The 15,322-nt window shown below is 28.0% G+C and overlaps 2 protein-coding genes across 2 annotated transcripts in view; both read left to right on the top strand.

Moving 5' to 3' along the window:
• The window catches only part of ab (BTB/POZ-zinc finger protein abrupt), a 42,438-nt gene extending 41,472 nt beyond the window's left edge, over positions 1 to 966 (top strand). Inside the window, exon 9 of the mRNA XM_074132033.1 lies at positions 233 to 966. Within this exon, the coding sequence (XP_073988134.1) occupies positions 233 to 631 (399 nt within the window). The 3' untranslated portion in view covers positions 632 to 966. The remainder of the gene's footprint in view (positions 1 to 232) is intronic.
• A 9,392-nt stretch (positions 967 to 10,358) lies between these two features.
• Positions 10,359 to 13,788, top strand: CSN8 (COP9 signalosome subunit 8). The gene is made up of 4 exons (XM_074132034.1): positions 10,359 to 10,550; positions 10,627 to 10,697; positions 11,933 to 12,114; positions 13,017 to 13,788. The coding sequence occupies exons 1-4, from the start codon at positions 10,494 to 10,496 to the stop codon at positions 13,253 to 13,255; spliced, it is 549 nt and encodes a 182-aa protein (XP_073988135.1). The 5' UTR covers positions 10,359 to 10,493; the 3' UTR covers positions 13,256 to 13,788.
• The last annotated feature ends 1,534 nt before the right edge of the window (positions 13,789 to 15,322 follow it).

Here is a 15,322-nt window from a genome sequence, read left to right as displayed (position 1 = left end):
TCAATTTAGTTAATTCAGAAAACATGTAATGCGATTGATTGAAATTCTTGAAACCATTGAATTTTGGAGATTTGGTTGTTTGTCTACTCCTTAGAACTTGATTTCTCCGCTACCACATAACAATCAATTATTTATTTAAAATATTGAATTGTTATAAAAATAATTATTATTTTCTCGCATTAATAAGCAAGGCACCCATAAGATAATTCTTTACTTATTATCTTTTGTTTAGGTACACAATAACCACTCTACTCCAGCGGCACGGTTCTGTGCAGTAGATATTAGACCGCTTACACCACCACAAATGCCACCCGGTGTAAGGCATCCTCTTGCTTCACCGCCACCTCCTGGGCCACCTCATCATCTGATGAACAATAAAGATCCAAGTAGAGGCCCATCTACTGGTTCGGCTATTCTTGATACTTACCTTCAATTCATTGCGGAAAATTCTGCAAATCTACATCTTTCAGCTGAACAAGCGGCAAAAGTTGCTGCTAGAGTCAGTGAAGAACAAAGAAGATTGGCAGCTATGGATGATAGGATAACAACTGTAGATGAATCATCAGGTGCTGAAGAGGAAGATGATTTTAGTGAAGAAGAAAGAGAACCTGAGCCAATTAAAGCTGAGTAACAATGTTTCCCATTGTTAGCAAACTGGTGACATTTTAGTTATTCATGTAATGTTTATAATGCTCTAAATTCTATTTCTATCAAAAAGTATAGTTTATTGATTCTATAAAACAAATATTTTTATACAGTTAATTAAGAGGTAAATGATTTACATTTTATTTCAAAGAAACATTTTCAATATACTGTTAAATGGATATGATTTCTTTTATAATCATTGACTTATATTTTCTTATCTCTTTCAATTATTTAATACTTATTCTTAAAGTTAGACAATATGCATTCTATACGATTAAACTTCATTCACTTTCATTTTCAAAAACTGCTTGTGTAATTTGATCAGCCCAGAATTGGTAATGAATATTATTTCCTAAAATACACCAACCTGTTTCTTAGATATCTTCAAATATCTTTTTGGATTTCTAACACAGTAATCCTCAAAATAAGGACTCTGGATTTTCTTACGAAGGCAATTGGTTTAGAAAACTTGTTGATTCAAATAAAACAACATTTCATTTTGTTGCTAATCCACTATTTTTTATTTTTTTTAATGCCTAAAATAAAGACAACCAGAAAATGTCTAAAATCTGGTAGCACATCTAAGTTCAATCCAACCGTTCCGTTAAGAAAATTGAAATAAAGTTAAAAGGTATTATTGCGGACACTTTTTTTTATATTTATGAGATATAAAAAATATATTTTATATTATTATTTTCTTTTAAATGGAGTTCTATATTTGTCTTAAAATAAAATATTGATTCAATGTCGTAAATATAAGAGAAATTATTAACCATGTATCACAATATTTCTAAATGTGCATTCCCCAGCGGTCAACGTTTAAAAGGGAAAGAAAGAGATTTCACCCTTATAAAACTTTCTGAGAATCACAGCTTCTTCCCTAAAGCTTCTAGTTAAGTCCTTTCCCTGGTTAATAGAACATAGCCCTTCATGTGCTTCGAGGTAAATATTTAGTTTATTTAATAGTAAAGTAGTAAAGTAAAGTAATCGCCTATTTTTTCTGGCGGGGCTTAACGTCCAACTACCAATTATTTAGTTTATTTAATTATCGTGTAAAGGAATGTTCTTAGAAATACAACTTTGGAAGATCTTTTCTATACATTTTAATTTTTGAATCTTAAAATAACTTCACCTAACAATTCCATTTTCAACGAAGTCATTTAGTTCTAATTTATCTTATGAAGCGTACAATGGCTATTGTTCGAATCTAATGGAAAAGCAAATTAAGAAAGAAAAAAACAAGTACAATTTCTTTTATGATCTCATGGTAGGTATAAAAAGTTCTATTTTTAATTGTTAGTCCCTGCTTTGCGCTCCTCATAATTACCTACTGCAATAGTACTATACCATCTGGGCTTTATTGGTTAAAGTGTTATAAATAATGCTATCTTATTAGTTTATTATTATTAATTTTTACTAAACGACGTCTGATGAAATTTTAAGAAGCAGTGAAATTTTATTATACATATTTGAAATACTACAATCTTTATAAATTTCCAACGTATTCGTTTTTGCAACTGCTATAATTTATCTACTGTATGAAACATAAACATTACTTGTTCAGCTAATTGTCACCAAATTTTGTCTACTCACATTTATGTGATAATCCCACCTTAAAATATACCTTGTTTTCCCTTTAACCTTTTGAATGTCCTGAGGTTGACTAACAAAGACAATTCTTAATTACGCCAAGGTGTCCCGGTCGTGCCATTGTTTCTTGTTAAATTATTAGTATATAAATATATAAAAATATTATAGTTTATATTTGTTGTCTACCTCAGGAGATAATTGAAATAATTACAATAAACGGGTTATTAAACAGTTTCTCTAGATAATAAGGTGATCTGTAAATGAAATCTACCTCAAGTTTTTAATTTTTAAATATTATGTATTTTTACTATTTCGTTCACTGTAAAAATAATGATGTATTTTTTTTTTTATTGGTTTTTGACATTCACCATTTTAAAAAAATATTTTTGAATGAACTTGACTTTTTCACAAATGACAATTATTCCATTATCTACCTCAGTTTAATTTTTTGTTAATATTATTTGATCAATTGTGTTTTTTTTTGTTTTTTGTTTTTTTATGCTCTCTCGCACTTGAATTACTTCTACCTCATTCAGTAATAATCATAGTAATCTAATAAAATATTTGTTATGTTTTTTCGCCAAGAACTGTAATATAATCTGACAATCTCAGGATTTTATTAAATCAAATAAGCAAAATTTAACAAATGTTTTATGAGTTTATACAAAAATTTTAACGGTTATTTTATTTTGTTTTTATTTTGCAGCAATAAGACTCTTGTGTTTTTTTATTAATTAATAGTAATAAATCCAAAGTACAAAAAATTATATTTTCAAAATATATATATAAAAATTAAAATGTTCTTATTATTCCTATTAAAAATGTAAAATGATATTCTTTGTTGCACTAATACTTATTTAATACAGTTTATTATTATTTATATAAATTTTTGTTTTTAAATAACTTTTCCTCCAGTACCTCAACAACCCCTGACATCCGTTTTAACTAATATTATTGTCACCAACTATCTGCATAGCAAATTAAAAATAAGTGCTTCTCAACTTATTTTATCAATTTAATCATTCGTTAAATCGTAAAAAATATTTATTGTAAAAGTCAGATCCATGGTCGGGCGTCAAGTCAGCCCAAAAAAATAGGCTTTACATTACTTTATTTAATAAAAGTTTGGATGGGAAGTTTTAAATATCACAAACAAATTTTGATTGATGCAAAAAATAAAAAGAATTTGTGTAATTTAGCAGTCAATTATGCACATCTTACCACTAAATATTCTTTGAGATTTTCGTTTGCATTTATCATTATTTAATGCTTTTGGCTATTCAAACTTAAAGTTCTTATTTATCAAAATTAAATAAATGTAGATAGTTAGCTTCAAATTGATGATTATTTGACGCATCCTTTTTGAAATTAGTTTGCTGACTTTGCTTTCTGAATGCATTTTCCATGATGTAATATTGTTCGATTCACACACACTGAAGTCTTTAAGATGTCAATCAACAAGCTTAGTTGAGCAAGAGAACAAGCTTAGTTCCCTAAATAAATCAAAATTTTAGGCAGATAATCTAAAAACTAACAGAAAATAAATAAATGGATACCGTTTCTTCTTTTAACTTTAAAAGCTTCAGAGCTCAAAATAGTTTCAGCCACTTTCGAGTGGATAAAGGTTTCTATCTCGTACGATCTTTGCAAATTAATGTTTCAAATAAAAATTGTTTTTCTTATCTGGTTCAACAATAAGGGTTTGAGAGAGATCGGTTTTAAAACAAAATCATTTAGATGTCGTTATTTAAAACTGTAATTGTAAATAAAATTTAATAAAGGTAGAATTGAAATCGACGACTGATTTAATTCTACTGAAAATTTTGACTAGGAAAAAAAATTTAAAAATATTTGTAATATCCTTTGTTTGATTGCTGCAAAAGATAGCTTCAGAATTTATTGTAAAGCGGCAGTTTCAAAACAAAACAAAAAACAAGACAATGAGTAGGTATTGGGTAAATGGATGTGTGCTGTCATCATTGTGTCAATTTGAAGCTAGATTAACTTATTCTATTTTGTTGAAAGTTTATATTATCTCATCCAAATATTTATTTATTTTTGTAAAAGCTTGAGGCTTATCAAGTTTCAACTTATTCTTTGCGATTTGAAGTTTCATTCATAACTTAAATATTCAAAGCTCGACCGAAATAAACACTGATTCATTCCATCATAAGTCAAGGAGCACTTAATAACGAGACTTCTTAAGCATACATACTTGAATGCTCTAAATATGTGTATTGAGAATGATGGATGCCCATTAGTTTCTAATTAAAATATTTGAACCCAACAATGAACTGTTTTGAGTGATGAATAAATTGGATGTATGGCTGCTATACAATGTACTGCAATGTTGGCTTTGGCCAAATATTGCAATTTGTATACTAACTTTTTTTTTCTCTCTCTTTTTTTTTATGAGCTACACAAAAACAATATTTTCAATTGAAATAAGTAAATAAAAGGAGCCAACATAGAGGCAGATAATGAGAGTAAATTTAGAATATAGAAATAGCGGCTTCGCTTACCGAAAAGAAAAATTTAAGAATGAATAGTAAATTATGAAATATTACATATAGTTGAATGAGCTTACTTTGTGTTCTGTTAAATATTGAAAAGATGATTATTTGGTATTCCATTCAAGAAAAAAAAATATTAGATATATAAATATATATAATTAAAACCTATTGAATGTATAAATAATAAACGTATACTATATTGTGTGCGATGTATAGAAAAATTGTACTAGGGCAAAGCCCCAGGTGTTTAGATAGAGTAGTAGAATTATATTTATACTATAAATAGTTATGTACTTAAATGTTATTTGTTACAAGAAAATAAAGAAAAAAATATATTACAGATATTTCTCTATTTAAGGACTGAATATTAAAGCGTTGTTACTTGATTATTAAAAGTAAAATAGTAAAAATAATAATTAATATTATGTAAAGCGGTGCAAGCAGAGTAAACAAATAAAAGCGACGTGTGCAAAAAATAAAAAATAAAAATAAATCGTAAATTATTTTGTAAATTAATAAAAACAAAAAAGAAATCGTCCAAACTTTTTTGTTGAAAATTAAAAGATAAATACTAAACTCATTTGCTATATTAGAAATTTAGGCTCAGAATTTGTTTTTGTTCGGAAATAGGCTTACAATTATCCTGCCCATTTATTATAGATAGGTACAGTAAACTGTAACATACACTTAAAAAAAATATTTTTAAATAGATTAAATTTTACATACTAACCTCAAAGTGCATTTATGTACGACTACAATACAGGTATTAATTATTAATAGTTATAAATAGATGCAAATTAGGTACACGATGTAATAGTTGTATTTTTTTGGAAAGAATATGAAGATTACAAGATCTATAAAATAAAAAATATTTCTAATTATTTACCTAAAGTACAAACTCCTTGCAATTTCTCGATCTCAAGATCTTTATTTCAGTGATTAAACATGTAAAAAAAAAAAAAAAAATATTAAATGGACAAAAAACAGTAATAATCATAAAATAACTTAATTGTTTATGCAGAGCAAAGATCGGAAAATAGTAAGAGTATTCGGATGCATTTAATCATGAAATACTATGAAGACTGATTTTATTTTAGCCTTACCCTAATTTCGTGATTATAATATCATCCGAATATACATTATAGACAGATATGTAAACTAGTATCTAGAATTTAATCAGAAATATTTATTCACTTAGGTGGAAAAGTTTAAAAAATAAAGTAAAAAAAAAAAATGATATAAGAATAATAATATTTCTTGAAACATAGAAATTCAAGTTAAATGAAAGACTGAAATGTCATGTCCCTTATAAAAGAATAAAAATACATAACTATACAAATAATTTGTTCGATAAATTACTCAGGTTCGCAGCTTTTTATTTATTTATTTTATTTTACATAGAAAAATTTAAGTAACTCGCTGAAAAATTATTTTTCATTTTTCTACACTTATCAGCCGTATGAATGTTTTCATCAGAATTGTACAAGAATAGGTGTATTATAAAAACAAATAATGAGAATGCTTGTAAAACATTTTTATCTATTAACAGTCGGAAATCTGTACTGAAGTATGAAGAACGTTAAATAATTTGTACTTAATTTCTGTTTCAAAGATTTTCAAACATTAATATCTTTTCTTTCTTAATGTAATGTATGCGTCCAAGTGAACAATAATTGACTGATACGACTTAAATTTATTTCTTTGTTTATTATATCTGACCGTAATTTTCCACTTGCTCTCATTATGCATTCTGATCATTTATCTTTTATAAACATACCAAGTATCCTTACCGTTCCTATTCGTATGTTACATTTTTCCTGAATCTGATATAAAACTTGCCTTTAATTTGTTTACCAGGCGTTTTTAAGGGTCATCTAATGAGCCAATGTTTAAAGAAAGTTACATAAATAAAAAAAATAGAAAAATAGAAACCATAGTACACGCATACTCTTAAGATATGAACATGTATTTTATTTTATGCTTTAGTTTTTGATTATTTAAAAAATATTTTATTTATCAAACACATATTACAGAATCATCATCTGTCTGAAGCATAAGAACTAGTGAGAAACATCTTGGGGGTGAGGGAATGGCATCTTGAGTAAAATCAAATTCATAAAGCAAAAAGTAGATTGCAAAATCAAATATCGTGTACTATCTTTTCTTGAAAAACTAAAAGAATTAAAAACTAAAAATACATAAAAAAAACAGTAGGTAGTATATTTTATAAAATGTACAGAGGTGTAAATAGATCATTGGTGCTTGCTTTGTCTTACATGTGTAAAGTAAAAATAAAATGAACTTAAATAAACAAGAACAAATCGATGGGTGAATTCATTAGGATTTGAAAAATTAACGAACAAATTTATTTTTAATAAAAAAGTTAAACTAAAGTTCTTTTTAATCAATCTCATTATCTTTACGTTTTATGTATATCAAAGTTGATAGAATCTTCTTTTTTTTTTTATGCGAATCAATTAGTTTTCATTTACCTAACAGTGTTAAAAAGTATTCTCGTAATTGAAACCGAGTCCTTCGTGACTAATAAAATTTATCATTTGAATAATCCAAAATATCGCTCACAAAACATAATAATAAGCACAGAATGGAAATTATTTTCCGACGATTTCAATTTTGATCATTTATACTGGTCTGGGGTCAAAAACTTGATGAGTACCTTTATTAATATATTAACACCTATGGAAGAGTAAAAAAATATTAAAATAAGTAGGTGATTTCAAAATGTGAACTGCTAAAAATATTTGATAAATTTCATTCTTTATTCACAAAAAAAAGAAGTGATTCCTAATTATAGTTTTCAACTTACAATTTCCTACATGAATCAAGTAAGAAACAATAATATCCATTCATTATTTATTCAATGAATTCATTTATTGATAACTAAAAATCTTTATTTCATTTAACTTGTTTTTCGAAACTTTTGTTCTAGTTATTTCCACTTTCTTAAAAAAAAAAAAAAAAAATGTACTAAATACATAAATCTATCATATCTAAGTCTCATAACTAAAGTACATAGCATATGATTGTTTTTAAAAAATGTAATCACAAATCCAAAGTTTCAGGATTAAAGAAAACGAGACTAAAAAACGATTCTGTTATACATGTAGCGTAAAAATACAAACATTCTTCATATTTTCTTTCAAAATTTAACAGGAGGAGGCAGATATTATTATTTATTTCAGTTTTGAGGAATATTAATGTATATTTTTATCTTATATTATGTTAATATGTAAATTTATATACAAACAAAAAGATAAATGTAAATTTATTTACAATAATTTATTTCTTTTTTCTTTTTTTTTTTCTTTATCGTGACAATGTGTGTTGTAAAACATCCTTTTGCAAAAATGTGTAGTATAAATATTGCATCCTATAAAAATGTTATTGTTTAACTGTTTAATGTTATAACGATAAGGCTGTAGAATTAAAGAATTGTTAGTTATTTTATTTTATTTTTATTTAATTATCTTTTTTTTTATAATTATTGTAAGATTTATGTACAGAATTTGTAATGGAGACATTTAAAATACGAGCTTATTAAAAGAAAAACTAATAATTAAAAACTAAATATATAAATAGACACAAATTATACCTTTAAAATTATTAAATTGTAATTATTACTTTATTTTATAAACACCGATGGAAGAAAACAATGCTTTTCTATCAGAATTTAATGTGCCATATTATTTATTAAGTTTTTTGAAATTTCACGTCAGTGTAAATTTTATGATATACATTTTTTTTTTTAATTAATTATAGTTTGGGGTATATATTTTTTTATTTTTTAGTGTTCCTATTTACAGTAATTATTCAGTCTTTATTTAAAATATTTTCCTAATTAGTATATTCCACAGCAGTATGGAAGGCATGTAAATTTTTACACAATAATGGAAATAGAGACAACACGATGCAAAAAATAAATAAATAAATAAGTAAAGTTTTTAGTAAAAGCAGAGCAACTTATATTTTTCTGTTCTCTTTTAAATAATCCTTAACTTATTGCAAAGTTAGCGACAAATTTTTTGAGGCTTATTTTGTTTTAGACGGCTTATGTATTGCGTATACCGTTCTTGTTAAATGAGGTAAGTTAACAATAAGAAGAGTGGATAAAATGTAAAAAATTAATGAGAAATAAATACTAGCAAAGGCCCTGGAGAATCTTCTTTTTTTATTTTATTTTTTTTGCAATAGGTTCTCTAAATAATTAATGTTAACTATAATTTTTTATTACAACTTCATAAACGAATCCTTAAAATATACTCCGTAATTTTGTAAAAGATTAAACACTTCATCTGCAAAAAGTAATTCGTCCGAGAAGAGATAAGTAAATTTTAGAAGTGAATTAAAAAAATTACAAAATTTGTATTTAATGCATTGCCTTTAATGAGGTTTAAGCCAAAGAAGATACAATATCTCTAGCTAAAGTGATTATTAAATTACAAAAACCAAGGACAGCTTAGTGTTCAATAAGCTGAAATGGGGAAATCTTCTTTAAGTATTTTTCATCTTCCCTTATTTTTCTTTTTTCTGGTTTACTGAAAGGAAGGGTGAAATTAAAAAGAAAGAAAACTTTTTAAACTCTAATTGAAAAGAAACATAAAATGTTAATATCTCATGTAACTAAATTAAATATAAAAAATTTCAACAAATAACTAACAAGAAGTACATAAGCACCGAAATATTTAGACCTCACTATCAATACTGGATGCTCAATTTAAAATCACAAAATTGTTAAATACAAAGAGGAACCGCAGTAGCCGAGCGGTTAGAGATCCGCAAAGCTATGACGTGGTTCTGGGTTCGATTTCTAGACCTTGGATTTTATTCAGTGGTTAATAAGTGAATTTATTATTGGAAAGTGTTTGCTAATAGTCGCCTATGTCCACAACACCTTATTGGTAGTTGGATGTAAAGCCCTTCTGAAAGAATAAGAATAATTATATCACTTTATTCAATACTGCTTTATTTTCTATCATTCATCGGAACTGAACAGAGCTTACAAAATAAGTGACAGAGGAAGCTCACTCTCCACCAAAACTAGTAAACAAGAATTTTCTCAGAAAATTTGCTTGTAAAAGTTATAGATCCTCACTAGGCAATTTGCATTCCAAGTTTAAAGAATATTAACTGGATAAACATAAAATCGGAACGATCGCAATACCTTCTATTTATTAGTAAGAGAAGATGAATATATTTAGATTTTTCAATTGTACAAATTATTTTTGCTTTCAATTGAATTTTGAGATTTGTCCTCTACTTCCAAAAAAAATCAATTATCAACTAACTAGCTGGACCAGGATCTCACAATTCTGATGCTTAATTTAGAATTCAGTGAGGTATAATTTTGTAAGCTGCTAAAAAACATTTAATAAGCCGTCAAGTGCTGGTGGAGGGGTAGAAATAATTATCGATTGTACATGAGGTGCCGCTAATATGTATTTTGGTAGATTGATTTATTTTTGTTTAGTGCGGAACATTCAGATATAATGTTTTTCAAGTAAAGTATTACTTATTCTAGTGAAATAAAACATGTTCAAAATAATCTAAATTCTGTTGGGAATGTCAATAAAAGACAACACTGAAAAATTAACATTTCACAGTTACCTGAGTGGTAACCTCCTTGTTTAAATAGTTTTGTTCAAAGGTAATAAAGTGAATCTGGAAATATAAAATGTTTGTGTACTTTTAAGTAGATTAATCTGTAGTATTTGCTATATAAAAACTATGCTAACGGAAAATTTTGACCAAATTGCTGCTGATCTTGAAATACAAGAGTTGCAAGTAACTAAATTCCTTACTTTTGGTAACTTGGAAATCACATTAGTTTTTTTTTTTAATATGGAATTATAATTTGCAGGCTCCGGTAGGTGTTGCATCTCCTCAGTTATACGGCAAACTTTTGGCCATATATTTGTTTCAACATGATCTGTAAGTAAATTAAAGCACTATTTGAAATACAGTGTAACTATAAAATGTTTTCTGCTGATATTTTTGAGAGTAAGCAATGTTTTGAATAAAAGGCACATTTTTATTTAAAATTTATTGCAACTTTGTTTTCAAAAGTTTAGCCTTCATTCTCAGTGGTTAAGCGGTTTAACTATAACATTTGGTTCCAATTCACAAAAATAAAAGATGATTCATTTATGTCCAGGATCAATTAAAATTTACATGGAAGTGAATATAGGTATTAAAGCATTGGACAAAAATGTAACTATAAAAAATGACTTAATTGTAAGGATACAGTACAGGCTAATGTCTAGTTAGTTCGGCCCCAATTTTCTCCCCAAAAGCCACCACTAAACCTGTCAGTGGTCTCTAGTTTAAAAAACTAGGCTAAAAAATATTTAAATTATATGTTAGTAAGAAACTTTAAAAATAATGCTAGAAAAAAATAAATCAAATAAGTGTGGTTAGTGTCTTAAGTAGATTCTGTGTAACTTTCTGAGAAGTAATTTAGTGGAAAAAGGATCCACTACTCTTCTCTAATTAGTTATTCAGTTGTAAAGATTATGCTGTTATTTCAAACACTACTCTAAAAACATTAATTTGCGTTAGGGAAGGGATAGGCTTGTATCGTTGATAGCCGTGAACTTGTCTGCTGGTGGCCCAAACCTCCACAAATGCAATTGCTACCTTTAGATTTTCTCCCTGAAGAGCTCTTTGGCCGGTGGTGATCAGTGGTGTGGGTAGCGAGAGAACACTGAGCTGGTTTTGCACTGAAGAGGTATAGTGAACTGAATGTTCTTTAAAGAAAGCTTATTCAGGCAATGGAAAGATGGGTTTGTAGCCCTTCATCAAAACTTATGTAAAAGTTCCTGAACTCAGGCTTTATAACAATGTAAGCTCTTAATCTAAAACAGTAAATAATTTTGATTTCAATTCATCTCTTTTAAGAATAAATGAACTGAGTTTAAGTCTAAAATCGCTGGGCATACTGTGTAAAAGTTACGATATTCAATCATCCCATTAGCAAAATCAATGTTCTGTTATTATTGTGCTTGCAATGCAACAGCAAGCCTCACATTTTAATATGAAGTATAAGGTTCTTCTGCCTTTCGAAATTTAAGTCACAGTGAAACATAAATAGAACATTCGAGTAATTTGATTGCTTTAAAAAATTAGTAAAACTTTTTGAAACAAATCAATGAACATCTTATTTTCAGATGCAATGCTAAGTTTTTGTGGAAGAGGATACCTGCTAGTTTAAAAGCAGAAAATGTTGAACTTCGCAACATTTGGGCAGTAGGAAAGACCATGTGGCAGAGGGATATGAAAGCCTTCTATACTCTTGTGACAAAAACTGATTGGACTGAAAATGTTGCATCCATAATGGCGGCGTTGAAAGGTGTGTAAAACAAGTATTATGATGAAATTAATAACCCAAATGTATCAGAGCAGTATAAATATGTACGTTCTAATGATAAATTTTCATTGTTGCTAGATTTTTATTGAGTTAGCGAAATTAACTAATTCAGCGATGTGAAACATTTGAAAAAATTAGAATTTTTAACAATGATAATAATTTGCAGAAATTCTTTTCAATTAGAAATGAACACATTTTAGAGCCTAATTGTTACTTCCTTTCACGTTTAAAAATAATAATTTTAATAATTGTCTCAATTTTTCAAACTGTTTTTAAAACAAAGAACTTTCTGCGCTTCTTATTGGTGTCCGTATTATTAGAAAATATTTTTCTTTCTTGTAGAATGTCTTACTCGAAAACAAAATACGCAATTCTGTGTAGGTATAACGGGATGACAGTTCGGTTATAATTAGTGATTCCATCCAGGTACAACTCCAAAATTCTATTGCTAGTCGGTGAATCTGTTGTAGTTTTTCTATTAAAATACCTTCATCAAACAGTTTGCTTATATTTAGGGATTCCCTGTACGGAGACCTCGAGAAATAGAACTGAAGGAGAATTAATTATTTGTACGTACAATTCTGTTATAGCGCCAACGCGCTGATTGTAGCAAAAATAAACGCAAAAAAAAAATATTTGTTTTATTTTTGACACTGAATGAAAGTTGTAAACATTGATGATGCAGTTCTAAGCAACGTAGATATATAGTTTGAAACAAGTAGACACAAGGATAAAAAGCTAGCGAGTCTAAGTATGTCAAAATTTTGAACAATTAATCTTGACAAATTTTTGGTTAAAACTTGGAAAACAAAAAAGTGATTGAATGTTACAAAAGTAAAACAAAAAAATACAATTGCATAAAGTATTATGTTTCCTTTTTGCAGAGAGTGTACGAGAACGATGCTTGAATCTGGTCAGCAATGCGTATTCTTCAGTTACAGTTGATTCAGTGGCCCAGTTACTTGGTACCACAGATGTAGCTAGCCTTGCAAAAGATCATGGATGGACAGTGGAAGGAAATTTGGTTTCCCCTGTCAGGAAACCTGTTCCACATACTTACATCACTTCAACTGAAGAACAGCTTCACAGGCTTACAAGTTTCGTCTCGATTTTGGAAAACTGACACACTACTTTAGCTAGTGGTCCATCCTCTCGAACAAATCACAACGCTAATGAAGCATCATCACTTTTCACTCCTTGCTGAAAAATGTGGTGAAAAGTCCATTTATTCTATTACGTTTAATTTATGGATTTTTAATGGATAATTTTCTTGAAAAAAAGTTTTTACAAAAAATCAGAAGTTATTTTTTCCCCAAAAAGTATGTATGTGTATATTTTTATAATTTTTATTTTGCCAAGTATTGCAGAAGGAAAATATAATGAACGTTTCAGAAATTGAAAAGTGAAGTTCGCCGGAGTTTACGATTGAATGTTATTTTATTTTTTTTAATGTTAATTAACATTTTCAATTTCTAAAAACTAGCAATAGCTATATTTAAATTATAAATAGTAGTTCTTAAATTAAATTAAACTGAAATATTTATCATATAAAACACTTCTAGTAAATAAACGTATACTTTTCAGTTTAAACGAACCAGTGGTTATCTTAGCAAAAATTGATTGTAATTATTAAAAAAATACAACTATACCAATAAATTGATCTTGTTTTATTTCCAAAAATTCAACAACCTAGGAAAATAATAGGATTATGTCTTGTTTTCTCGAGAAATGTCCGTTTTGTGGTCTCCTGAGTTCAAAAAAGAGGTTAGAAAATTAGAGGATGTTTGTAAATTTTTATATACTATCAAGCTCAAAAGCATAAATCAATATTTTTATACAAACAATGCACAATAGTACACTGGTACTGATGATGTCCATTTCAAAAATATTTTAATAACTTTCTTAAATTGCTGGAAGAGTTAATTGATGGGAACAGAGGTATTAGTTTTTATTGTTTCTTTTTTGTTGGAATGAACAAAGTATTGGTCTGGTTGATTTGAGCGTGGCTTTCTAAATGGGAAATCCCCAGCCCGTATCCAGAGTAAGGCCATTTTTTATTTGTTAAAACAAAAAAAAATGTTTATTGTAAAGTATGAGCTTTCGTCCCCGTTCACAAAACCTAATTGGTAGTTGGACGTCAAGCCCCACCTAAAATAATAAGCGATTACTTTATTTTTTATTACACACATTCCTATTTCACGTACATTAACACGCATAATTCTATGCACATAATTAGCCGTAACAGATATTGTTTACAGAGCTCTCTATCCCTTTTCAATGTTATCTAAAGTTAAAGTAAAATTTGGCTGATCATTAGCATTGAAATCAACAACAAAATTGATTATTAATCCTAGAAATATATAATTGTGTAATTGCGGAAAACTAATCGATGTTATGCGGTAAACAAACTTGATTCAATAGAGATTGACCTCTAAATTTGAAATAGTAACCGCAGTGCAAAACCATGAAAGTATGAGAAGGCACTAAGGTCTGGAGGTAATTGTGTGTGATATATATACTTGTATGCAAGAAAGTAGACGTCACACCACAAAGCGAACAGAAAGATAATGGTTTCCCTTAGCAGGAAATAGAACAAGCTTCTTCAGTGTATTTACGGTTTTACCTGCACAAAATTTTCCTCCAATTTGTCATATCCTCCACCAGCGCCATCCAGTTTGGCTTAGCCTTATGGTTGTGCTCAACATCTACATTTCTTTCCCTAGGTAGCCACTCCATTATCTTCAAAAAGCATTCATTCATTCCTACAACATTCCCAGGATTGTTGTAGTCTTCTCTGTTAGGAGAATATGTGGTTTCCACCTCCGTGTTAATCCATTGTTTTCCCCGATTTATCACCTCTGTTCCCATCAGTTAACTCTTCCAGCAATTTAAGAAAGTTATTAAAATATTTTTGAAATGGAAATTATCAGTACCATGCTTCGCTAATACCCAGTGTACTATTGTGCATTGTTTGTATAAAAAATATTGTTTCAAAACATTTGCACACATTTTAAATAAAATAATTATCTTAGTACCGTTTACGATATCATTTTATTGTCCACATTAAAGATAAGTTGTTTATTTGTATTAAATATTATGACACAAGTTTAACTATTCACCTTTCATAGGTACAAACAATTACCTTGAGCTATTAAAGACGGCATTTTTTATTTTAAACAATGACATAATT

Source organism: Rhodnius prolixus, unplaced genomic scaffold (genome assembly GCF_049639745.1).
Source record: "Rhodnius prolixus isolate KJV_2025 unplaced genomic scaffold, Rpr scaffold_4, whole genome shotgun sequence".
NCBI lineage: Eukaryota > Metazoa > Arthropoda > Insecta > Hemiptera > Reduviidae > Rhodnius > Rhodnius prolixus.
The sequence above is the reverse complement of the archived record's forward strand: the minus strand, read 5'-3'. Positions and strand labels throughout refer to the sequence as shown.